The 24,080-nt window shown below is 44.7% G+C and overlaps 2 protein-coding genes across 10 annotated transcripts in view; one reads left to right on the forward strand and one right to left on the reverse strand.

Moving 5' to 3' along the window:
* CCDC92 (coiled-coil domain containing 92) overlaps nucleotides 1-18,226 on the forward strand; it is an 85,169-nt gene extending 66,943 nt beyond the window's left edge. Inside the window, exons 1-4 of one of the 7 annotated variants that reach the window (XM_040576870.1) lie at nucleotides 153-288; nucleotides 13,396-13,542; nucleotides 13,879-13,920; nucleotides 15,339-18,224. In XM_040576870.1, coding sequence (XP_040432804.1) covers nucleotides 13,413-13,542; nucleotides 13,879-13,920; nucleotides 15,339-16,114 — 948 coding nt within the window. In that variant the 5' untranslated portion in view covers nucleotides 153-288; nucleotides 13,396-13,412 and the 3' untranslated portion in view covers nucleotides 16,115-18,224. Of the gene's footprint in view, nucleotides 1-152; nucleotides 289-498; nucleotides 795-13,334; nucleotides 13,543-13,878; nucleotides 13,921-15,338 lie in introns of those variants that run through there. The other 6 variants (XM_040576864.1, XM_040576871.1, XM_040576866.1 and 3 more) reach the window with 6 other exon arrangements.
* DNAH10 (dynein axonemal heavy chain 10) overlaps nucleotides 16,493-24,080 on the reverse strand; it is a 59,576-nt gene continuing 51,988 nt past the window's right edge. For 2 of the 3 annotated variants that reach the window (XM_040576862.1, XM_040576861.1), the window contains 9 exons: nucleotides 23,537-23,746; nucleotides 23,045-23,140; nucleotides 22,198-22,369; nucleotides 21,567-21,698; nucleotides 20,850-21,061; nucleotides 20,600-20,767; nucleotides 20,143-20,323; nucleotides 18,899-19,044; nucleotides 16,493-18,634 (listed from right to left, as the gene is read on the reverse strand). In XM_040576862.1, the coding sequence (XP_040432796.1) occupies nucleotides 18,488-18,634; nucleotides 18,899-19,044; nucleotides 20,143-20,323; nucleotides 20,600-20,767; nucleotides 20,850-21,061; nucleotides 21,567-21,698; nucleotides 22,198-22,369; nucleotides 23,045-23,140; nucleotides 23,537-23,746 (1,464 nt within the window). In that variant the 3' untranslated portion in view covers nucleotides 16,493-18,487. Of the gene's footprint in view, nucleotides 18,635-18,898; nucleotides 19,045-19,197; nucleotides 19,231-20,142; nucleotides 20,324-20,599; nucleotides 20,768-20,849; nucleotides 21,062-21,566; nucleotides 21,699-22,197; nucleotides 22,370-23,044; nucleotides 23,141-23,536; nucleotides 23,747-24,080 lie in introns of those variants that run through there. The other variant, XM_040576863.1, reaches the window with a different exon arrangement.

Below are 24,080 nucleotides of genomic sequence, written 5' to 3' on the forward strand. Positions count from 1 at the left end.
CCCCCGCGCGCGCCTCCCGCTCCTCAGCGCGCGGCCCAGGCGCGCGCTCCCCCCCGTGGGCGGGAACGCGGCAACCGCCGCCGAGCCGCGCTGCCCCCCCCCGTTGCCATAGCGACGGGCCGGGCTGCCGCAACCGCACCGGCGCCTGCGCCGACGCCCCCGGCCCCGTCCGTGCCCCCCCCCCCCGCCGCCGGTGAGCGCCGGCCCCGCGGGGCGCTGGGCTCCGGCGGGCGCCATGAGCCGCGGCTGAGGGCTGCGCGCTGCCGGCCGCGGAGGGGCCGAAGGCAGGTGAGGGGCGGCCGGCGGTGGGGGGGGGTGGCGGGGCTGTGGCTGAGGGGATGCGGCCCTAACGGCTCCGCGTCCCCCCCCCCGCCGTCGTGAGGGGCTGAGGGGAGCGCCCCCCCCCACCCCGGCCTTTGTGAGGAGGCGGCTCCGGGGCGGGGACGGCGGCGGCCCCGGTGAGGTGAGGAGCGGCGGCGTGAGGGGGCCGGGCCGGGCGCTGTAAGGCAGGGCGAGTTGGCCGGGGGCTGGGCGGCTCCGCTTCGTGCTCCTGAGCGGCGGAGGCAGGCGGCTGCCGGCTCCTTGCTGCCCCTCGGCCCCCCGGCTCTGCTGGCCGGGGACCTCCGTCCGGGTGCCCCCGGCCCCGGGGAGCCGCCTCCCTCCGTCCCTCCCTCCCTGGTGGCGCTGTCTGGAAAACGCAGCTCGGCCCCGCCGTGGCTGCCGCCCCCCGCCCCGGGCAGGGGTTTTGCTTCGCAGCCTCCGGCGCTGCCCTTTTCCTGGTAAGGCAGGAGCAGGTGCGTGGGCTTGGCGGGTGGGGAGCAATCCTGGGCTGAGACGAGCGGGTTCCTCCCGAGGGAACGCCTGTCATCCGTGGGTCTGGCAGCAAAGAAATGCGGCGCGCCTTCAGAGATGGAGAGCTGCCAGCTGCGGGGAGGCTCTCCCACCCGGGACCTGGGGTGGGACGGGGGAGGAAGGAGGGGCCTTGCCTCCATGGGTGACAGCAGCGGGGTGTGAGCTTGGCAGCAAAATTGGGCAGAGCCGAGCCCGTGAAGGTAAATGAAAGCCCAGACGCTGAGGCGGCCTGGAGGGTGGAATTGCCCGTTTTGATCTGCATTGCAGGTGCACAGGAGGCACCCAGGGTACTTGTTGGCTTTGCCTCGATGGTAAGATGCTCAAGCTTAAAAGGCTTTATTGAGGCTTTTATTTTATTGAGGCAATATAAACTATGCTCCTCAACTTAATAAATAAATAAACAGATAAGACTAAATACGGTGCATTTTCTCTGTATAACTTGCTCGTTAGCGAATGTAATCCTGTAGTGCTTTATTGTGACTGAACCTCTGAGGGAAGCTGGACATTTATGCTCTTAAACAAAAACGGACATTCATGGTCTTGAACTGAGCATCACTTTTGATTTGTTTAAGGCTAGCATTTTATGAACGGATAATAAAAGACTTGTAATTATGTGAATGTTGTGCTGAGGTTCCAGCAGTGATTTTTAGTGAAAAAGGGCCATAACAGAGGAAAGTATCATCTGCTTAAGCAGAAAATATTGATTATATAATATGTAGAAATATATTAGGAAATTGGCTAAACTGATGCATAACTGCTTGTTTTCATGCTATTACCATACTTCTGCTTTGTGTATCTGTAAAGTTTCCGCCCCTATCGCCTTAGAAAAGACAAAGGCCTCGTGACCAGTCCAAATGCTCTATGCAGTTTTAGGTCCAGCGGTTGCTGTAAACTCAGAAATAGCAACCTTATTTCATTCCATAAAGCTCTTTCCTTTACTTAAGATTCCAGGTATAATTGCATGCTTCTAAGGTTTCTAATTTTTTTTTTTAATGTATTTAAAATGTATAATTTTTTATCATTGTAATTACAAAAATCAAACTGTTCTTCCATGTGCCGTAATTCAAGGGGCTGTAGGTATTAAGGACAAAATATTTGTTCATTCAGATCTGCCACCTTAGTGGGTCCTTTAACAGCAGCAGGGAGAAGAAAAACTCCTGTCCTATTATTGCAGAATGTGAAGCATAATGTACGGTAAAATATTTTTGGAACATTACTACAACTGCAGCCCCTCTACTGTACTGTTTACAAACTAGTTTGCCTTTAATACCATCAGGCACTAATTTCTAAGTGTGTTATTGCTTTTCCATGGGTTAAGAAATTGAGTTTTAAAATTGCAAAATATTAAAGGGTTGCTTTTATATCCTCAAGATTCACAATGTATTGCAATGCTTACTTGTGTAAACAGAATGCTGTTATGTAATTCATTTTTTTGCTCAAGTTCATGTTTAACCTCATTTTTTGTAGTAAAAAAAAAAACGTAGCAAATTGTAGTTAACATCTTTCTGAAATAGTTCATAATGCTTGAGAATTTTTTTGCTGACAAGTAACAAGTGACACTATATATTTGTGTGTCTGTGTATATGTGTCTGTTAGTAACTAACAGCAGTGGGTTTTAATGAGCAGCGACTTACTGAAGAAATCCTGTGTCGGGTAGCTTACTGTTGTGCTTTAGGGGAAATAGGTGTAGTCTGAGTAGACAAGCGCATAGATCTTCCTTGTTTTCCTGCTGCTGGTTGTTTGAAAACAAAGTCACAGGTTGAGAAAAGAAAGACCTAAGGGTGTTGGTGTTGAGAAAAGGCAGTTGCATGAACCATCTGTGGTCTGGCTGTCTGCAGCTTTGTTCGTGTCAGTTTGCTGCAGCATACAATAAAACATTGCGTGTGCTTGGAGTGGCTGTGAGACATAGAAAAGCGCAGGCTTGTGTGCCTTGTTTCTGCTTCCACGCTGTCGGCAGTGCAAGCATGCTGCAGTCAGCTGGTGCTGGGCAGCCACCAGCAGCGTGGGCAGGCCAGGCTATGGCAGCGCTTGTCCTGTCCCTTGGAGACGTGGTGCTGAGCGCCGGGGTGGAGCCCGAGCGCGCCGCTTGCCCTTTGTTCGAGCAGGAGGCTGGCTTCCCTTTGCATCCGCAGCATGCCAGATCACTCCCGGCTCCTCTCGTGTGCGTGCGTCTAAGGCACCACCTGAAAGAGCGACTGAAGATGATGAATGCTGTATTTCGGAGAGCCAGGTTTGAGTGTTGGTGCTCAGGTGCTGCCTGCTGTACCTTGTCTCCGATTCCTGCACTTCTTCGAGAGCCGGCATCCTTTATATATCTGGTTGTAGTATCTTCAGCGAGCGTGTGCCTGATTTGTCTCTGTGTTCATTTTTAAATGATAGCAAAATTGTTTTTCTCTACGTGAAGCTGTCCAGCAGTCTGATAATTGGTGTCGGTCAGTATCTCCATGGGATCAGTGAGTAACGTTGTCTGAGGATGTTGCACCAGCTCGTTTCCCTTGATGATATTAAGGAGCATGGTATTATAAATGGGAGCAGTACATTTACATGCTACGAGAAGTTAGAGATGTGGCAAATCTTTTCTGAAAACAATGTATTCTGAGTGTATTGGAATATCTGCAAGCTGGTTTTAAAATAGTCTTTTTAAAAAAAAAAAAAAAAAAAAAAGAAAGCCTTTTATTTGGATCCCTTTCCTTCCTGGTGTTGAGGAGCACGTTTATTCTCATTTCACTCCTAGGAAAACTTGGGGTGTTACTTGAAAATATCATTAAAATATCTTGCTGCTTGTCAGTCTTAATTATGTGGGTGAGAGCCAGGATTCAAGATCAAAGTTATTTAAAAGTATTGCTTGACTGAAAACTGAAACTTTTCATGACTTCCACCCAACAGAACAGTGCCTGCCTGTAGAAAGGCTGAAAGTTCACCAGGGACGGTAGCTCCGGTAATCCGAGGCGGTGCCCAGAGGGAGGGCACACAAGGTGCCATCGATCGCACTGCTGTGGGGCAGAGGTGTTGCACTCAGGAGGTGTCTGTGTGGAAAAAGCCTGAATGATGTCATTAGTGGCAGGTTTCCTTTGTAACACAAGTATGTGTGCTTGTTTGCTTTCCGTTCCTCATGAAAACTTGATTCAAGCTCTGTTAGCCCTGCTGTCTTCCAGGTACCTGGGTTATGTAGGTAGAGTACAAGGTACCTAGGTCTCAGCATCATATTATTTAATAACAAATCTTGTACTTTTTAAGGGGAGAACTTAGACATAGGTAATCACTGCCCCTAGATTCCTGTCAGCAGCAGCTCTCAAAACCTTTACTTCAGCAAAATGGAGAGTAATTTTCATCTGTTTGATTGTTCTCAAACAATCAAATCGATGCCTTAGGAAAAGACTGTCGCAGAATGCTTTAGAGAACAAACATACTCCTCGGCCTGTTAAACTTGCCTGGAAAATTGTTGTTTTATTCTGCAGAGCAGTTCGAGTAGCTGTGCTCTGCAGCTGGGTCCAGCCAGTTCTCTCGACGCCTTTCATCCCGGGTGAACTCTGAAAATCATGCCCTCTGCTGTCCTCGCAGTGGGAGCTCAAGTTCAGGGCAGTGCCAGGAGCTGGCACCGCTGCCTCAGGAGGCACTTGTGCCCATCCCACCCGCCTGCCCTGCTCACCCGTTTCCCCCCTTCCCCTTCAGGTGGCTGCAGTGTGAACCCCTCAGTGAAAACCAGTCAGTGGGAAGGTGGCTCTGTGTCAGCGGGACCACTTCCCTGGCCTGCAGCACTAGGCAGTCCGGGGAAGGTGGATTTGGAGCATTTCACAGATGTGGCAGTACACTTGCTCAGTATATCCGAGTGGAAGCTGTGAGGCAAAGTCGTGGCTAGGCTGGAGAGCTGAATAGTTGCACATCTGCATTGTGGCAGGTTATTTTCCTACTAAGTGGGAGGGGAAAAAAGTCACTTATGTGAAACCAGCCATAGTAATTGTTTTGGCTGGCATTTCATTAAGCCTTTAGAACTGGGACATTTTAAAAATGACACAAATACATCTTCTGTGACTTCCTTCTGTGATTCACGCATCGCTCACTGATCATAGTGAACTCAAAAGATAACACAAAGTGGTGTTCATAAGGGAAAAAACTGACTTTTCCATCACAGTGTTATTTCTAAGCGTGAGTTTGGAGTTGTACTTGACATATCCTTGTACACCTCCCACAGGTGCTATACAAGGTGAAGTCCTGATTTAGCTTTAACTGAAGCCGGAGAACTTAATGGCTGTGAAAGTAATAGGATCAGAATCATTCTTACATGTAACACTGATATTATGTTAGTGTTGGGGGGAATTGGGAGACTAACTTCCTTTTCATTGCCCTTCTTACAAAAGAAACTGGCTTTAGTAGAAAGAGTAGTATGTTTCTTTGCAGTATTATAACCAACCAGTTGTGATTGGGGTGCAATTTGTGAAAGCTTTGATGGAGGCTTGTATTACAGTGACAAACTCCTTTCTCCCCAGGATGAATGAAGGGGTGAATAAAATAGAAAATCCACTCATCAGGAGCTACTGATGAGAGCCTGCCTGTTCTGCTAAATTACCCCTTTACTCATGAGGGGTTTTAATATAACTTTAAAAAAAATCACCGTTAAAGAAGAGTATTGTTTTGAAGTAATTGGTGCTATTTAGGCGATGCCTTCACCATTTCCCTGATGCCCAACTTTAGTCATTTTCAATGTCTTCTGCCAGAGTAAGCCCTTTCTTCTTGACAGCCATAGCATCGGTTGCTATAGCGTCAGGATACCTTGGTAATAGTCAGAAATACGTAGGTCTAAAATGCCGCTGCAGGACTGCTTCTCTTTGATTTGATTCTCTTCCAGTCTCTGGCATGGCAGCGGTCTCACTGTTGACTTATTTTAGTCTGCTTCCACTGTGACGGCCCCGGGGTGGTGCGGTCTCAAGGACGGGGACTGTGTGTGTTGTCCCTGTCAGCCCTCGTGGCTTCCTGCACCACCAGCCTGTTAGGTTAAGGCATCTGGAGGAATGAAAGCGTTGCTGTCAGAGATGTGTCCTCTTAATTATTCTTCCTGCTGCCATACCCACTGCTGTTACAGTAACAAAACAATTTTATTCTTTTTACTAGAATATTAAAACTTTGCTTCCTCAGGGATATTCAGAGATTCCCTGTAAAGAGTCTGCAGAATCCCTAATCACAAAATGAAGAGGAAACAGGGCAGAAAAACTACCCAGTAAAACAACATCAAAAGTCTTAGAAATAGAAAGGGTGCTGAGAAAACAGTCATCCTTCCTCTGGGAGGGGGGTGGCACATTTTGTCTTTGCCATCAGCTGTCTCCAGGAAAGAACTAATTTTGTCTGGCTTAAAGACATAAACTAAAAGAGCGTGAGAACAGTGTCCTGGGACCACAGTTAGATGCGATAAGAACTGATACGCGTTGACACAAAAGCACAGGAATAGGGTCCAGAGTTGTTGCTACGAGCTGTGCTGCGTACTGAAGGTGGCTGCAGTGGCCTAGAGTGTAGTCTGAAAGGCAGGGCCGGCTTCAGAGCTGCTGACTAGTGAACGTGGTCCGGTCTAATGCTCAGGGGCATGGGGAGGGGTCATAAATCTGCTCCTGTGTAGCAGGCTGTCTTTGGGCTGTGCTGCTGGATCTACATCGGTAGACATGCAGCGGTACTGGGTCGGCAGGGGCAGGTAAAGGAGATGTCTGAGCAGAAGGACACTCAGCAAAGCCCTCGAGTTGGCTGTGGAGACCGCAGGCTTTCTCTGTGTTCCTTCAAAACAAGCTGACCAAACACTTCTCGGATGGCATAAGTCTCTGGAGATGGCAGAGCTGATCTAAGCAGAGAACAGCTAAGTGTCCAGCAGTTGGGCATTTATCATTAGAGCCACATTACTGAGCACTGTTTGGTCAGTTCAGTGACAGTCTGTAAAAATGGGGACTATCACTTACAAGGCTCTTCCGAGAGAGCCCATGTCCTTAATTAGTTCTCGAAATTGTATTTTGTACAGCATGCAAAAGTGTTTTGGCAGCTTTTGTCACATTTGGAGGGGGCAACAGCTAGATACCAGTCCAGAGGAAAAGGCTAGCCTGCCCAAATGTCTCTCCAAAAAGACTTGGATATTTGGTGGGAGGAGCTGAAGTGGTTCCAGGTGATAATTGCCCCATCTATTTTGAAGGAGATTGTTCTATTTTGTTCGGTGGATACCAAATGGGAATGAAAAAGTTAAATAACTGTGGTCAGTTGGGCTTCGTTGCAGTAGATTCCTTTAGACTGTGTCTAAAATCATAGATTAGCATCTCCCTCTTCTTATTTTGCCAGTGAGATATGGATATGCTCTGATGTTGTGCACCGGCACCTAATAATACACAGCCAGAAAATTACAACTCATTCATTGAAAAGTTTTGAATTCTATCCAAATACTGAGATCAGAAAAGGCCTGGAGCCTGTTCACCATCTACAAGGTAGGATTTGGCTGTTAAATGTTAGCAGTTGCTTATTGGTGGCGTGTGATGATGTGGATATTGGAAGCTCTTGTTCCTTCTTTTATTTTAAATTAAGATGTTTTTTCCCTTTTTAAGGGCGAACACACTCAGGAAAGAGATGGAAAAGTTCCTTTAGGGTGAGCTTACAAGAATGTTCAATTACCTTCCGTAGTAAAGAGAAGATGAGGATTTAGGGTAGCAGGGATTAGTGTTGCACTTCACGTTTCTGAAGGAGTGCTGCTTCATTCAGTTTGTTCTCCCGACTGTATTCATAAGAAATTCTAAATCCACTGCTTGGGGGGCTGTCTCCAGATCTAAATCTCTAGCTATATCTAGAAGTGTTTTGTAGTGATCAGGAAATGAGAAATACCGTATGTTCAAGGGTGGAATGCAGGACACCATACAGATAAAGCTTTGCGACTGTGACAGGTTGGAAACTGGTTTTAGTGCTGGTCTTCCTGTGAACCAGGTGTGTTACCAGTGCAGCGTTGAATACTGCGATGCCCCTTTTAATGTTTTATCAACCTTATCAAGTGACACATGCATTCCTAGTTGGAGTTTGCCTAGCTCTGTGTTTCACAGTTCCTTTGTGTAAGAACAAAGCAAGCATTTAAAAAAAATAATAAAAAAAAAAGTTGTGTTGGAGACGAAAGAAGGAAGAAAAACCATAGAGCCCTACCTAACTACTCTGTGGTATGCAGTTACAGCTTTCTTCCCAGCATTGCCTTAGCTGGTCTGAAATCTGTCCTGCTGATTTCCATGGTGAGAGTAAAGATTGCTCATCTGGCTCTTAAGGACTTGGGTGACGTCTGCATTTCTCGTATCTATCTTGTGCTTTTTGATTGTAACCATATCCATGGCTTCACATTCCTTAAGGCTTGGAAGAGCAGGAGATGTAATGAGCTTATTGCAATCCCGCAACTACTTTATAGGATTTCCTCTTAGAAACTCCAACAGGAATGTACCTGAGTAGATTTTGAAGACTGGTAGTCGTTTCTGTAAGATCTCAGCTGCCCGTGAGACCAGTTGTTGGATGTGATTTGTGGCTACGTGTGGTACCACAAAACAGGGGGTTAACAATTTTTAGGGAGCTTGGAGTAGGTGGAGTAGGCCATAGCCAGAATAGTCTTTAAACAGTGGTGCCAGCCAGTATTCTCTGTAGGGAAGTTAAGTCCTTCGTATCGATTGCGGAGTAATTCCTCAGTAAAAGCAATCAGTCTGCTCGGTGGTACTTTTAGGATAGTAAACAATTCCAAAATGACAAGCTGCACCAGCAAAGCAAGAAGAATGAAACTCCATTGACAGAGCTGAAGAAATCGGAACAAGCCATGGAAGCTGTGTAAATAGGGTGGTGTTAGAGGCATGAATTGTAGGTTTTTCTGTACGTAGCACAGTGTGTAACGTGTTAGGTTTCCCAGGGGGAGCACCAGTGGTGTCCAGCTCTTGGAGCTCCCAGCTCTCAGGAGCGCTGTTCTGGGATGTTGTGCCAGGAGGCTTTTTCCCTCCTCTTAGTGCTGTGTTTCTGATCTTCTGACATGGTCTGTTTGGTAAACTTGCCCCAGAACGTATCAGTTGGCTAGGTTTGCCTGATGTAATGCACATCTGTCCGTGTTTTCCAGTTACCTTTTGTCCAGTTCGGTTGTATTATCTCTAGGGACATAAAAGGACTCGATGCTATTCTAGGGAGATAAATATTTTCTCTGTGGCTGGCTTCTGCTTTGGTAGTTTGGCCAGCTTTCTGGTTAGGTGCTGGAAAAAGTTCCTATGGGGAAAAACAAGAGGCGGGTGAAATGCATGTGATCCTTTGGTATCTGAGAGCTATCCGGGGTGCTGGTGTGAACATATTCGCAGCTGAACTCACAAGGAAATTTCTGATGCACAAATGAGGGAAGAAAAAGAAACTAAAATATTTTAATATTGTATTAATGAACTCAGTTGGCAGATTCAGTAGAAATCTATTTCATCCAGATCCCAGGTTTTAATAATAAGCCTACGTTTGTGTTTTAAGATTTAGTGTAAAGTAGCTACGAAGTGAATAGTGTCTTGGAGTATATTCTTATGAATACTAATTTGTGTAGCTGAAGCAGGTTTCTCAGCATAAGTGGCTTTGTATAGTGACTGTCTCTGCAAGACACCTTCCCTGTTTCCGTGGTTGTTTCACCTGTTCCTGAGTACAGGTGCCCGAATTGTGCGGTGTTTTATGTGCTGTGTACAAAGACATGACAGGGCAGGGCAGAATGGGGACTGGATTGAAGCGGCTGCCCATGAATTCTGTGGAAACTGTGACTTTACCACAGCGGCCTTTCCCTTTCCTAGACAACCACTGCAATGGCTGAAGGAGAGGAGAGGCAGACTGCAAGGCTGCAGTGAGGAAGGAAAGCCTCAGAGGGTTGCAGAAGGCCTGCAGGCCGCCAGCCCTCTGGTCCTTTATCCTCGGAGGAGGGAGGAACGACTTACCACAGAGGGGCTGCAGCTAAAACTCCTAGTGGATTGATAGAACTGCTCTCACTGATCACGTACCAGTGCTGCAGGGGAGGTGATGCTCTGGTGCTGATAGTTTGTTTTTTTTTTCTTCCCAAACCCATAAAACTAGCCTGCCTCTGATTGTTTTTATTCAGATGAGGTAATCCTAGTGTGATCTTTAGTGTGGAAGAGATCAAGGTGAAAAAATAATTGAAGGCATCAACAGTGACAGCCTTGTTTTGCTTGTTCTCACATTCAGAGCTAGTTTAAAAATGCATTTATTTTCAAGAATTGAGTTATGAACTTTTCATATCAAAGTTTGTTGCTGGTGAAGAAGACTTCTTCTGTTGGGATTATAGTTAGAAGCATAAAGCCTGTAAGTGGTTAGTAACAAGTGGGATAGGAAAGGTTCCAGGACATTATATGTAGACCGTTCTGTCACATAGCACTGTCAGTGCTTCGTGTTTTTTAGAAAATACATTTCTTAGTAAAAATCCTTCTGAGCCTTGGTGTACCACGCAGTCTCAGCTCCAGCTGTGTTAAGGGAATGGACTCTGAAGCAGGTTTTGTTCTGCTGTCATACTCAGTCGATAAGAGTATTATGATCACTTACAAAATTGGATGATTCAGTAGCTTCTGTCTGTCTGAAGTCAGCTTTGCAGACAAGATGATGTCACTTTGAAAATGTAACAGCAAAAGCATCAACAATCCTTTAAACTAACAGTGCCCACAGTAACTGCTGTGACCGTGAGGCACCAGCTGAGGCTGCAGCACGAGAGGTTCCTGGGCTGGCCATGAGGCTCCCAGTGCGTCCCCTTGCCGGAGGGCAGAAAGCAGTCCCGGCTCAGTGAGCCGCTCTCATGTAGTGGCTGCACAGGAGCCTGAATGCACGACTGAGGTTACTTCTTATTTAGCCAACCCAGGAACCTCTTTTGAGAGTTTTTGATCTGTACCTTGCTTGTTTCTTAATTGTGTTGATTGCAAACTGACCAGTTCCATGCAATAAAGCACGTTGGCACTGTTTCCCTCATTCTTCTTGAGCACTGAACCTGATCTTTCATCTTCGTTATAAAGTAACCGAAAGCTCTGTTTTGCTTCTTGCATAGAAATTGATTCTGCGAAAGTCTCTTACACCCTCGCTTTATTTTTTGACAGTCAAATATATGTTTTTGTGGTAGGGATAAGTCATCGATGATGATGTCAGTTACGGTTACACATAAAGTCAGGAAGATTGTGTGTGTGTATATACGTACATTTTTAATTTTCAAATGTTTTATCAAGGTTCTGTCTCTGGTGTTTCTTTGGGGTCATTTGGATGTTCCTCGGGTTACATCTTTGGGATGAAAGATATAAAATTAAAAATGAGTCTGTGTTATCTTAAGGAATGACAAATGCATGTTGTGTTCTCTGACTGTATGTTCTACTAACTTTAAACTTGTAGAATAAAATCTTTGTCACAAAACTACATACCCAAAGAGCCCAATGGGAAATGTTTTACCTAGCAATATGAACCACTTAAGGCTGCCTGTGAGGTAGCCAGGGGACAGAATTAAGGTCCATCTCTTGCACAACGTTGTCCCACAATTACAGTCTGTAGCTGTAATGCCATTGCAGATGGTTGTCCAGGCAGTGAGAGTCCCGAGTCTTATCTTTGCAATCTAAATGCTGGAATTGCTTTTACAAAGCTACACAGATAACTCAATTTAGCCTTAGTACTGAAATGACAAAGCTAATGCTCCTCACGCAGCAGCAGTGTCTGACACAGTGTGGTAGCGGCTTTGTTGGTCCCGTCTCCTTGCTGGATGGTGGGCGGCAGCAGCAGCTGTGTGCAGAGCGCCACAGGGCGCCTGGGAACCCTCTCCTCCTCACTCCTGGGAGCAGGCCAGCAGCTGTCCTCTGCGGCACTCCGAAAAGATGGCACTTCTCCCAGCATGGCCTGGGCGATTCCCATCCAGCATGAGCTACTGCCCCTCACCCCAGTATCCCCACCAGCCTGGCTCTCTCGAACTTGTCTGTACACCTGTTTTTGTGCTGTCCTTGTGCTCTTAGGCTGTCTGAGGAGGAGAAGGCTTCCCAAGCTTGACAGATTCCTTGCTAAAGAAAGGAGAAATCTAGCAGTGTGGAGGAAGTGAGGGCATATGTTTCTGGAACCTTCTTTTCAGGTAGATCCAGCAGCCTCTGTAAAACAGCTGTAGGTGGAGCAGCATTGTGTGCCCTCGCTGTGGCAGTGCTGCTCATGTTACAGCACCCTGTGTATGCAGAGAGGGGCAATGGTCATACTGTGAAGTTCAAGAGCAACTAGAAGTATTTTGTGCTGAGTGATTTTGTGCTTTGAGGCTGCAGGAGGGTGGCATGCTGTCATCTTTGCACTTTTTCATTAACGTACTTATTTTACAGTTGAAATTTCCCTAGGAAGCAGGACAATAAAGAAAATAGTGTCATGACAGACTGAGTGATTAGATCCACCAGGGACCTGGTGACTTCTGTTCATGCTTCTCTGGAGCGTGATCCTGCCACCGCAGCTCACCAGGTGCTCTTCAGATGTCACAGAGGGAGCCCCAGGGAAGCATCTGGTTGCACCTTGTGTGAGGAGACACTTTTACCTTTTATCAGAGAATTCATTTGGGAGTCTGTGTCTTCAGCTCTACTAGACAGGTGTTTCTCTGTCATCTGGCCTGTGGGTATACAATGTTTTAAAACCATTGTTGCCTTACAAGGAGCAGTAGTAACACAGCAGGGGTCTTCAAAGATGCTTCCCAGCATCGTACTGCAAACCGTTTCTGTCTTTATTTGAATCTGAGCGCTGCTGTGGCCAGGGACGTAGTTTTAAGGGCTGCTTTGCGAGGAAACCCCAGTGGTGTAAGAGTTTTCCTTTTACTCATAACCTGAGCAACAAATATCTGCTTGTTTTGTCTTTAAATGGGACATTGTGCTTTTCCACAGCCTCACTGCAGTGTCACTGGGGCCCGTGTGGGACACCAGGCGGCAGTGCCATGGGGCCTGCGTCCATGCTGTAGTGCAGCTGAAATGCAGCAGCAGCCAGAGTGCTCTCCTCCCCCTTCCAGTGTGTGCTTCTCAGCTAAGGCGCCCCTGAGCAGCCACATGCACGCACGCTGCTGGGCTCAGATGGGTGTTAAGGGCTCCTTACTTTGTGTTTCTCTTTAATGATGATGCAGTTCTACAGTCCTTTCTTCCTCTTCTTGTCCAGAGATGTTACTGAGTCCTGTAACCCAGGAGGTACATGGAAAACGCCCAACAAGACAGAGGGACATACTAGCCCATTTCTCAGAACTCCACTTATACCTTGTAACAGGATTAGTGACTTTGTCTGTCTGAAGTTAATCCTTTAAATGTGTTAACTCCAAACAAATGAGTTCCCTGTGCTGCTCTGGCCTGGAGTTAAATTAGGCTTTCTATGAACCAAGAGCACTACTAATTGAAATAGTCATGAAACAGGAAAACATTAATACTTTTGGGGCATTTGCTTGCTTGCATATCAGTTCGTTAATAGTATCATTCAATTATTTCTGTTGATTCTCGTTGTAGTGAGGATCTTTATATCCGCAAGATAACTGCGTGTTACCGTTCTACATCTGTTTACTGACAGAGCGACTGCATGCCAGGATGGCAACTTCAAACCTGGAGAACCAGCTACACAGTGCCCAGAAGAATCTACTCTTTCTCCAGCGGGAGCACGCCAACACACTGAAAGGCCTGCACGCTGAGATTCGACGCCTGCAGCAGCACTGCACAGGTAACTGGAAAGCGTGCTGATACGCTGGGTCAGTGCTTGCCTCTTTTCACAAGAATGGGGTAACTGCTTCCTACTTGAGCAGTGAAGCCTCTGCAACAGAGGCCCCCATTGGGGTATAGTTAGGGTGTGTGTATTTCAGGGCATGACAGTGTGGTCAGTAAGCAGAGATCTGCCTTTAAAAAAAAAAACTGTCATGGGATTGTTCTGTGGTTGGGTTGGTTTTTTACAGATTTGATCTTTTGCAGTGGATCTCCTATTACTGTAAACATGCTCACCAAGTGGTTTATTTGTTGTTGTTCTAACAAAGAAAGCTAAACAACTTTTTTTCCCCTTCAGATTTAACCTATGAGCTGACTGTAAAGACTTCAGACTTCTCAGGTAAGGAATACGTAACATTTTTGTTTAGTATTCACGTTAAACTGCCTCATGTTTCTTAATGTTTTACTTTCTCCATTATAAGTAGGTGAGAATACTTTGCATAGGGGATGTTGACTCTGTAAATTCAAAAGATATAAGAGTAGGTTTCTACTTTCCAGAGTTATGGTTATTTATGGAACAAATGTCACAAGTTCTTTAGCAAGGTCATCTTCGAAAGACCAAGGAAGAGAGTGCAGAACTGCTGACTCCTCTCTGTTTCTAGACAATCAGTTCCCTAGTTCCCTGTGTATGCTGCGTGCATTGCGAGCAGGAATGGAATTTTAGCTGGTATTGTTATCATACCACAAAGCTTTCTTCTTTCTGTGATGTTATCAACAGGTGAAGCAGAGGAATGAGAGACTCCCTGGGTGTAACCTCCTGGATCAGGGACAGCGTAGGACAGGATGTGTGTTGCGGATAAGAGCGAACACGGGCAAATCTAGCAAGGCAACTGAGCTGCTTTGCATGGGCTCAGCATTAATTTTTGATATTGCAGTGTTTGTCAGATACTTTTCATCACAGGATTTTTAGAGTAGGTGGTCTGCTAGTAATGCCGGTATGTTGGTGCTGTGACAGATATGAACATGTCCCGCTGTGGAGGGGACAATGTCTAACAATTTATAGCTGAAAGTTCTGTGACTGGAGTGATTATTATTGGAGAATTTTGGGCTGAAGGTCCCTGCTGAACAGTTGGAAAGCTGTCCAGCTGTAAAAACTGAAGAGTGACAAAATCACCCCACATGCCCCGTGTGTGGTGTGAGGGCACAGGTGCGGAGACGGGGTCAGCCTGTAGGGCATGCCCACAGTGCAAGATCCCCTGGTGTACAGGGGGGCGTGTTCTTGTGAAGAGAAGGCAGCCAGGCTCAGACACCTCATCCCCAGAGAGACTTCTACAGCAGCGAAGAGGAACGTCTCTGCCTACAGTCACAGGCTTCAGCTGTCCACGGGGGACCAAAGCTAAAGCCTGGGCATGCCTTCCTGGTGAGCTGGGACAGCTGTTCCGGCCTGCTCACCAGCCAGTCTGGTGCTTGCTGGGAGAGAAGATCCTCTTAATGACCAGCCAGTTTGCAAAAAGGCTCTAATTCTGAGCAAGTATGGCAAGCATGGTTTCTGTGATCCCTGTTTAACTCAATGCATGAAGCATCTTTACTTGGTGTCAACAGCTTTCTTTTAAGCTGTGGTGAGTGGCAGTAGCTCTTCATCTCTTATGTAAGAGCCATCCCAGTGCTTCTGAAGATAAAGTGATTCTTACACTATTAGCACAAGTTAGCCTTTGGGGTCGTCTTATGGGTGTGAATTGTCAAAAGGAACCCTGCTCCACTGTTTAACTTAACGGCTATCATTAACTTGAAACACTTCTTATTTTCCTGTTCTTCTAGAAAATGGTAGTTCAAGAAGTGATGAACTCAAAAGAAAGTGTGAGGATCTTGAAGCTCAACTGAAAAGCAAAGAGGCTGAAAACAATGAATTATTGAAAGAACTGGAGCAAAAGAATGCAATGATAATGGTGCTGGAAAACACTATTAAAGAAAGAGAAAAGAAGTATTTGGAAGAGTTAAAAATGAAAAGCCATAAGCTCAATATGCTGTCAAGTGAACTGGAGCAGAGAGCAAGCACTATTGCTTATTTAACTTCCCAACTCCACGCTACTAAGAAGAAGCTGCTGAGTTCCAGTGGGACTTCAGAGGGGACCCCTTCTGGCAGTCCAGTGTTGTCCAACTATAAGCCAGCCCCTCCCAAAGATAAACTGCCTGAGACTCCACGACGCAGAATGAAGAAGAGCCTGTCAACACCACTCAACCCTGAGTTTGAAGAGGCCTACAGAATAGGATCGGATAGCCGGAAGCTGCTGTTAAGAGAGCCTGTGGATGCCATGCCTGATCCCACTCCGTTTTTGTTGGCCAGAGAAACGGCAGAGGTGCACCTTATCAAGGAGAGGCCGTTGGTTATTCCACCGATTGCTTCAGATCGAGCATCCAGTGAATCACACAGTCCGGCCCGAGAGAAGCCACACAAGGCACACATTGGGGTGGCGCATCGCATCCACCACGTCGCGCCGTCCCAGCCTCAGCCGGAGGTTGAAACGCTGGCAGTGGATCAGGTCAACGGAAGCAAAGTGGTCAGAAAGCACTCAGGGACAGACAGAACTGTTTAAGTAAAATCACTTGCTCTATTCTGTTGCTGTTTATGCACTGTGATCCTATAGGATAAATAGCACCTGCAGTAAAGTTTCTTTTGATGCCCCATGCATGCCAAACTTCTTCCAGATACATCATTAATAGATTATTCTCCTCTAATGAACCCTAATAGGACTGTGTTCATATGGCAAGGCATATAACTACTAAATGCTGTGGCCAAATCAGGGGTACCTGACTGCTTGCTTCTGAGCACTGCTCCATTTATGGTAACTACACATGTGGACAAAGGCACAGGCTGCAGGCTGTGTTATTAATGTTACTGAAAACAAACTTAGCTCTAAACCTGCAGCAATAGGTATTGGCTGTTAGCATTTAAAATAGCAACAGGTCTTTTGTCTCCACTGTGTATGTAGCAATTCGTACACAAACATTAACTTCCATGACAAAGCCTTTTCTCATGGTAGCATTGAAAATAATGCAGCTGCAGCTATACTTTAAAAGGCACTAAGGACTTTTTACCTTCATAGGCTTTTGGTTGCAAATTGTGTTCATAGTTTCTCTGTCTCAAAAATCCTGAGAGTCCCAGCAAGTATTACTTACTAGTCCTAAATACTTTGGTTTGTGGCTTTAAGTAAAAAAAAAAAAAAAAAAAAAAATATGGGGAAGGAGAGGATAAAGCACTCTTTTCAATGGTTAATGGTTCTCACAGAAAGAGTATGAACACTTCTTTATTTTTTATTTTTTAAATCGAATGGCTTCATTGCACGTTTTACACTAGTCAGTACACTGCACTTGTGGCACCTTCCATACTGGCTCAGAGCTCCTTTTTCAGGGAGCAAACGTAACCGACTATCCAATATGGGAATGGTTCCTTATGCTCTAACCTGCACTTTTTTTTTTATAAAGGGATTATTTTTGTTTCCTGAAAACTGTAGACTTGTTCTGGGTATCATCAGACAGCACGGGCTTCTAAGAGCTTAGAAGCCCATGCTGTCCCTTCAAAATGTGTGCATTTAGTTTGAAATGTAACTGACTTAACCAATTCATACAAGAGGAGAATCTGGCATCCTCGAGTTTCATCTCAGCCAATTGGGACACGCTTGCCTTGTACTTGTCCTGGTTCCCCTACTCCTGCCTAGTTAGCAACAGGTAGCCCCAACATCTCTTGTTAGACTACTTGATTTTTATGTTTGTTCTCTTTTTCTAGGAAAGAAAGGCATACTGAGAGCAGTGTGAGTATGTAATTTTGGGAAGGGAGCACAAATCTGACAGTTTTTTCTTAAATTCTGATCAGCACCTCCAGCTCACCTCTGCTTCACTCTTGTCTGCAGCCTCCGAGTAGGACAAGCAAGAAAAAATGGCTCCCAAATGCTGCTAAGCTTATGATGTGCCTTCAAAAACTTGGAACATGTAACCTTTGTGAAACCTGGTGAAGGATTCCTGCCTGCCCTCTTTCCTTCCTCTTGCCAGCTGTAGTCTTAACCCTGTAAGCTTTTTCTGCAGCTGTGTGTTGGTGTGTGTGTCCCTCGGGAGCCTTGGATAACTATTTGTCAGCTTCCCTAAAAAAAAAAAAGGCACTGGCAGGACGAAGACAGCTGTTCTTCCTAATTGTGGTACTGCTAAATTTCCTGTGTAGCATGATAACTTACAGCAGGGTTGTTGCCAGTCAGAGAGGATTTGAATGTCCACTAGCCCTAAGGCCTCCCGTGTCCTCTGCCTGTGCACCTTCACAATTCAGTCACTTGCTAGTTTAAAGCCCAAGAAACACTCGTCAGTGTTGTGCCTTGTCAGCTGTGTGGTAGGATTTGTTTCATGAATTGTGGGGAGGGACAGGGAGAAGGCTGTGTTCCTGAAAAATGATTGGTTAAAGACAGCTTGTTATTTCGGGGTTTACCACGTCTAAGTGTATTGCATTACCCAGCAGTGGTTTCGGTTTTGGGGTTTTTTTGGTTGTTGTTGCCATATTACGATGGCTATCTATTGTATGAGTGACCTACCCTGCCACTTGTTCAAGGCTGATGGAAGGCATCGCTTCTAAACACAGCAGAAGCGATGCTTTGGGCAATTAAAAATGTTTCTTACAACCATACAGGCAAACCTTAGTCTTTGTGTGTGTGACAAACTTACTACATCTTTCCTATATCTGTACACAGCAACCTGGAGTGTTTCTAAAACAAAATGCAAATGATGAAAAACACTTCCTTTTCTAATGTGTTTATTGAGACTACTAGCTTAGTTGTAACATACTATTTAAGGTCAGGTACGCCTAAGTGAACACTACCCCACCCAGGGTGCTGAATCTTTGCCTTTGTTGTTTTTTGTTTGTTTTTTCCTTCCCTCCCTAAAGCAGTGAATTCTATGAGAAAAAGCTAGCGCCTAATTTCAAGCTGTCAATCTGCATTCAAAGTGAGACAAACACCTTGAAGCACCCAATGGGACATGTGCCTTGTGGTGTAAAGATCAGCTTCAAAAACAAGGCCAACGCCCATCGCGTTCCTTCTCATGGAGGTGGTGTACACCGGTGTCCGGAGGGTATTCTAGAAGAGTGTGGAGGAAAGGAAGACACTGAATAGTTCTTAAAGCGTGTGAAAGCGGAAACAAGAGGAGTCTCTATGAGAGATGGTTGGCTTCAGAAATTCACTCATTCTGTTAATGTAAGGAGAAGTTTCACACTGCATGCTTTAAAATGCTAGTGGTAGTTCCGGTTGTGCTAAGAGGGAAAGGACTAGCAGCTACTGAGATTTAAAAATAGGAAGAAGTTAATAAACAAATCTACCTCAGAGTCCCCAGAGGAAAAGTACCTGGAGTTTGAGCCTGTGCGCTTCAGTGGGGATTATCTTCAGAATGGGTAACTCCACCACCAGCACTCCAGGCTTGCTTTTCGTAAGGCAGCTGTTCTCTATGTCCCAGTCTGCTCCTTCCAGAAACAGGCCAGAAACAAAGCAGCCTGTAAAGGCAGAAATGCAACACCTTGTGTAAGTCAAGCTACTAAAAAACACTGTGTAAGGCAACGTTGTTCCTGCAGTGGCTGTCCTTGGCATTAATACAGTCATGACAAAACTTACCCTTTCAAACTGCATCTACACAGAGGTATATTTACCTGTGGTGTCTGTTCATATAATACAGCTGTGAGCTGTGGGTTTAAAAAAAAACACTTTCAAATTAAAATTGGCTCAGCTGCATTATATATGATAAACAGGAATAAATACCAATTTCCTACCAGTTTTCTTCCCCACAGTGGATACCATCCTCATTATTTGCTCAAGTAATAGCCAAAGTATGAGAGAACTTGTTCACTCTTGTGGGACTGAAGGTTAGCTCATGCTGACAAAAGGTGTGGGTTTGGACAGAGTTGTTCTAATACAAATGAATACCAAGCATTTTTGTTGAAATGTTGGTAAATACAGAATAATCTAGGCTTGAAGTGTCCTTTGTTGTTGTTGTTGTTAGCTGATAGCTATATTTGGCAAAAAACAGATTTTTCTTCTCCATTTCCAGTCAGGTGTGATATTCAAAAAGAGTTGCTTACCTGGCCCTTTAGCCAGAGGTGGTTGCGTTTAGTGATTAGAACATTGACATTTCTAAGAGATATATACACAATACGTAATACAACGTAGTTGTATTTACTTTTTTTTTGCTTAAATACGTTATTTGCAGTGTAAATGCATTTTTACTTAGTCTTAGCAAGTTTATAATGTTTCTCCCATTAAGAAAATGCATACAGAGATATAAGCAAGAGAGAGAGAGCCAAGGAGAGGTTGGAAGTTGAAGAAATATACGGGGGTGTGTGTGAAAGAAGCTGAAGAAAGAAGATCATCGTTTGTGTATACACTTGCTCGGCAGCAAAGCAGGAGCCTGAACCTAGCTGATTTCCAGCTTGTAATCATGCAGACTATTAAAACCATAACCATGCGTATTGTCTGCAGAGGTATGATCTAAGTAATTCCACTCAGTAGGTGACGCAATTTCTCTCCTTCTCCCCCACTCCTCTGGCCCCAATTAACTGCTTTTTTTTTCCCCCTCAAATGATCATAAAACCACTTACCTTGTATAGACCCTTCAGTGATGTCTTCTGCAGTCCTGTATTTAGTCACCTCAGTGTAGAGAGTGGAATGATCCAGGGGCCACCTGTTTTTCCTGCAGGTGGCCTGAACAAGAGCTGTCAGGTACGATTCTGGAATGTGCAGGCCTGAGAGCCACATCACCTGTGGTTCACACTCATTAACCTGCAATCAGTCAGAGAAGACAACCTGCAGCACTTGTTCTCTTCTCCTACCACCTCACTCAACTCAGAGGCCAGCCAGCTTAAAGCCAGTGGCCAGGCTTCCTTAACTCCACCGTTGTGCAGTGAGTCAGTCTCATTCTAGGTGGTAATTGACATTAGTTCAAGTAACTTATTTAAAGCAGGGTGGTTTCAATGACTTCTGCACTCCAGCACTAACTTGCACAGCATATCATGCAGATTAACAAAAGAAAAGAGCTTTCTGGAGTGTCTTACTCACCCAGCTGGTGTACTGGTTATACCTAGCTCTAAAGAAAATAATCCAATTTCCAAGTGTTTTTAGTGTGTCAGGGGCCAGCCGCCGCCAGATTCCAGGAATCTGTCCATTAAAGAGAGCCCGGGCCACATCGTCCAGTTCACTGCTCATTCCAACTTCCCCAGACAAGGCCTGGAAAGACAGTGAGAGTCCTGAGTGCCTGAATTGGTGCAATTAAAGCCTGACTGATTTCACCTATTGTGATCTTACATACCCGCTGTAGTTCAGCCAGTGACTTTGCCATGCGAATGATCAGCTTATTAAAACGTTCCAGTTCCTGCAACAGCACCACAGTTGTAGGGGATATGTCTAGTCCAAAACCTTTTCGTATCTGAGCAAGATCAAATACTTGTGGTATCTTGCTTTCTATATCCTTAGCAACATGTGCAATATATTCATCTCGACTGATTCCTGTACCAGATTCACCTAAAACAAAAAAGGGTTAGTGAGACTATATCTGAATAAATTACCCCTTCTATTATTCTGTAAGACAATTTTGAGAGCTGACTCACCTTTTGGCACCAAATTCTTTGCCCAGTCCCTGTGGCACTGACATTTGGACTAGAAGACTTCCCGCATGCCTCAAACTGTGCCTCTGGGCACATGCTGAACAATTTCCATGCTGGCAGGACTAAGCAGTTCAGCTGCTTTGCTTGCCTCCCAGTCCCTGCTGTTTTGCTGCCTCTGCTCCACGAGGCCACTACACATTGTGCTGGCAGGCAAACACTAACCTGTGCAGCTGCAGAAACCTCTGCATGCCAGCCTGTGGCAACGTGCAGGGTGCAGGCAGCGCTACTGGCTGCAGCGTCCGTGCCAGGCCCCAGACCCCCTGAAGTGGGCAGGGGCACGGTTGGCATCACAGTCTCTTAGCACAGAGCTCGCCACCTTAGTTCCTATTTGTGAAAACAGGCCAAAGGCATGGTGAATGTACCTGTCTGAGGCTGCAGCTCGAGAAGATGAGACCATATATCACGAACTGCCTTTGTATAATACCCAATCTCAGCGTTTGCATGAAGCCCAAACACCTCTGGAGTATTAGCAAGCGGCAGAGATTCTATCGCTACTGCAATACAAAAAACATGTTTCATAATATGCCATATATTAAGCCACAGCTACCAGACCAAAAGAATGCTGCAGAGAATTCCATGAGTGGTTTTTGTTATTGTTATGATTGAAAAAAATCAAATGCTATAGCTGGTTTTGAAACACTGCAAGGACTGAATAAACATTTTAGAGCATGAAATAGAGACAGACAGCCACACCCACCCCACCATGGAAAGGTACCACATTTCAAACATGCTGTTTACCTGGGGAGGGCTTTGTTGGAGTTTTTAAGAACTGTGAAGAGCTGGCTGGTAAGCTCACATGTTAAGAGGGCCTGCTCATATAAGGCAAAAGCATTATCAGCTGTGGATTATAACTTCGCAATATGTACAAATACTACGCCTGAAGTTACTTTCAATTTCTCATGTCCACCACTGGCCATGGGGAGAGCAGGAATACTGTAAGTAGATTTATTTATTTTTAATGCTAACTTATGTGCCAGGAAAAGCATTGCTTACCAACAAAGTCATCTTTTACAGTCCCTCGTGGAATCTTATACGCAACCTCATCATTTTTATAGAAATGAAAGGTTTGGAATGTGTCGAATATGAAATCACCAAGGTACTCATCCATATAGACGGTCAGAATGCGACGATCAAAGCTATCAATTGCACGTCCACCATACATGACCTAGAAATAATAATACTAATGTTATACCACTGGCTTTTGGGGCAGCAAATACAGTTTAAAAAATGAAATCACTGAACGGTCCAAAGCACTTGCTGCTGCAGTGACTGGATGACTAATGCTGTTTCCCTTCAAGGCTTCTCTAGCTCCCTCTCAAGGGGAACACATGAAGCGTTTGACTCAGTATGGTAACTGCTCTGGCCCACTTCTAATAGCCAGTCTTGGTGATCTGTGTGCAACAGGAACTCCCTTAGGTAACATCTCAGTTGTGATTAAATGCTGCAAAATAACACCATCTTGTAAGATGTCCTGACTTTGAACTGGCCAGCTGCTACACAGCGCATACCACATACAGCACTGCAAGAGCTTTAGAAATACCCTTTCATACAGCTCACATCAGCAGTACTCCACTTTACTACTAATACTGTAACACTGTGCCGTCCGGTACCTTTCATCAGAGGATCCCAAGGGCTCTTTCACTCCAAATTAATTAAGCCCCATAACTCCCCTGTTGTGCAGTTAAACACAATGGCCCTGTTTCATTCAGGCAGTGAGACAACTGCCCAGGAGAGATTCTCAACCAGCTTTACTTTATGATGCAGCTCATACAGAAAGGAAGCTTCATTTGTCAGGATTCTTTAACCATCCATGTTCCTTAGTGACATTGTAGGCACTCACCTCACCAATAAGATACTTGAGACTGGTCCAGGGGATTTTATCATCATTTTGCTGGAAAGCTTTCGTCAAGTATGTGTTAAGAATTTCCATGCAGACCTAATAAAGTTTTTTAAATGTGTGAGATAAGAAGATTCATAAATCATCTATACATGTCCATAGATTTTACTTCACATAGTTCTTGTTTGAAAGCTAACAATAGTTTCTTCCTCAAAGAATTAGAAAGTTAAATGTACATCTTGTTAAGAAAGGAAGCCCACAACGGAGGCAATATAATCATGAAGGACTGGGGAATCTGATTTTTAGTGGCCAAAATTGACATCATAGAAGATCATGAGTCTACGTGAGCCCACAGCAGCAGAAAAGAAAAAAAAAAAAGGGAAAAGGGAGAGGCAAAATGTTACTGTGAAAAACGATTAAATCTGGATATATCATGTTTTCAAAAATAATTTGAACAAGTCAAGAATATAAGAGCTATCGTCACTATTTTCTTACCTGGAAATCAGATTCATTAAAGTCATAGGGAACGTTCCAGCCAACCTTCCCAAACTTCCTTCTCTCCTGAACCACAGCATGGAAAAAGGCCAAGACATAGACTAAGGATTTAAAGGCAGGATGTGGGCATTGCTCTAAGGCTTCTTGGGGAATTTTGAAGTAGGTGGCTTGCATATTTGGCTTCAGACCATTAGGTGGTTCTGTTACAACCTATGAAAATAATCAGGGACTTATAATTATAATCAATTATATATATATTTATATATATTTTTATATATATATATATATATAATAAATAATTAAATGTTTATAATAAGTAATATATATAAATATATAATATAATATATATTATATATATAATAATAAATATTATAAATAAATAAATAATATAAAAATACAATGACAATAATCAATTACTGAATTGCCTCAGGAAAATAAACAGCGAATGTATCACATTCTCTAAGTAAGTTACACAATGCAAACTTGAAAAAAAAATCGATCAGCTTCCTGAATTCATATCAACATGGGATTTTTTCTTATATAA

The sequence above is a fragment of the Cygnus olor genome, chromosome 17 (genome assembly GCF_009769625.2).
Source record: "Cygnus olor isolate bCygOlo1 chromosome 17, bCygOlo1.pri.v2, whole genome shotgun sequence".
NCBI classification, from domain to species: Eukaryota; Metazoa; Chordata; class Aves; order Anseriformes; family Anatidae; genus Cygnus; species Cygnus olor.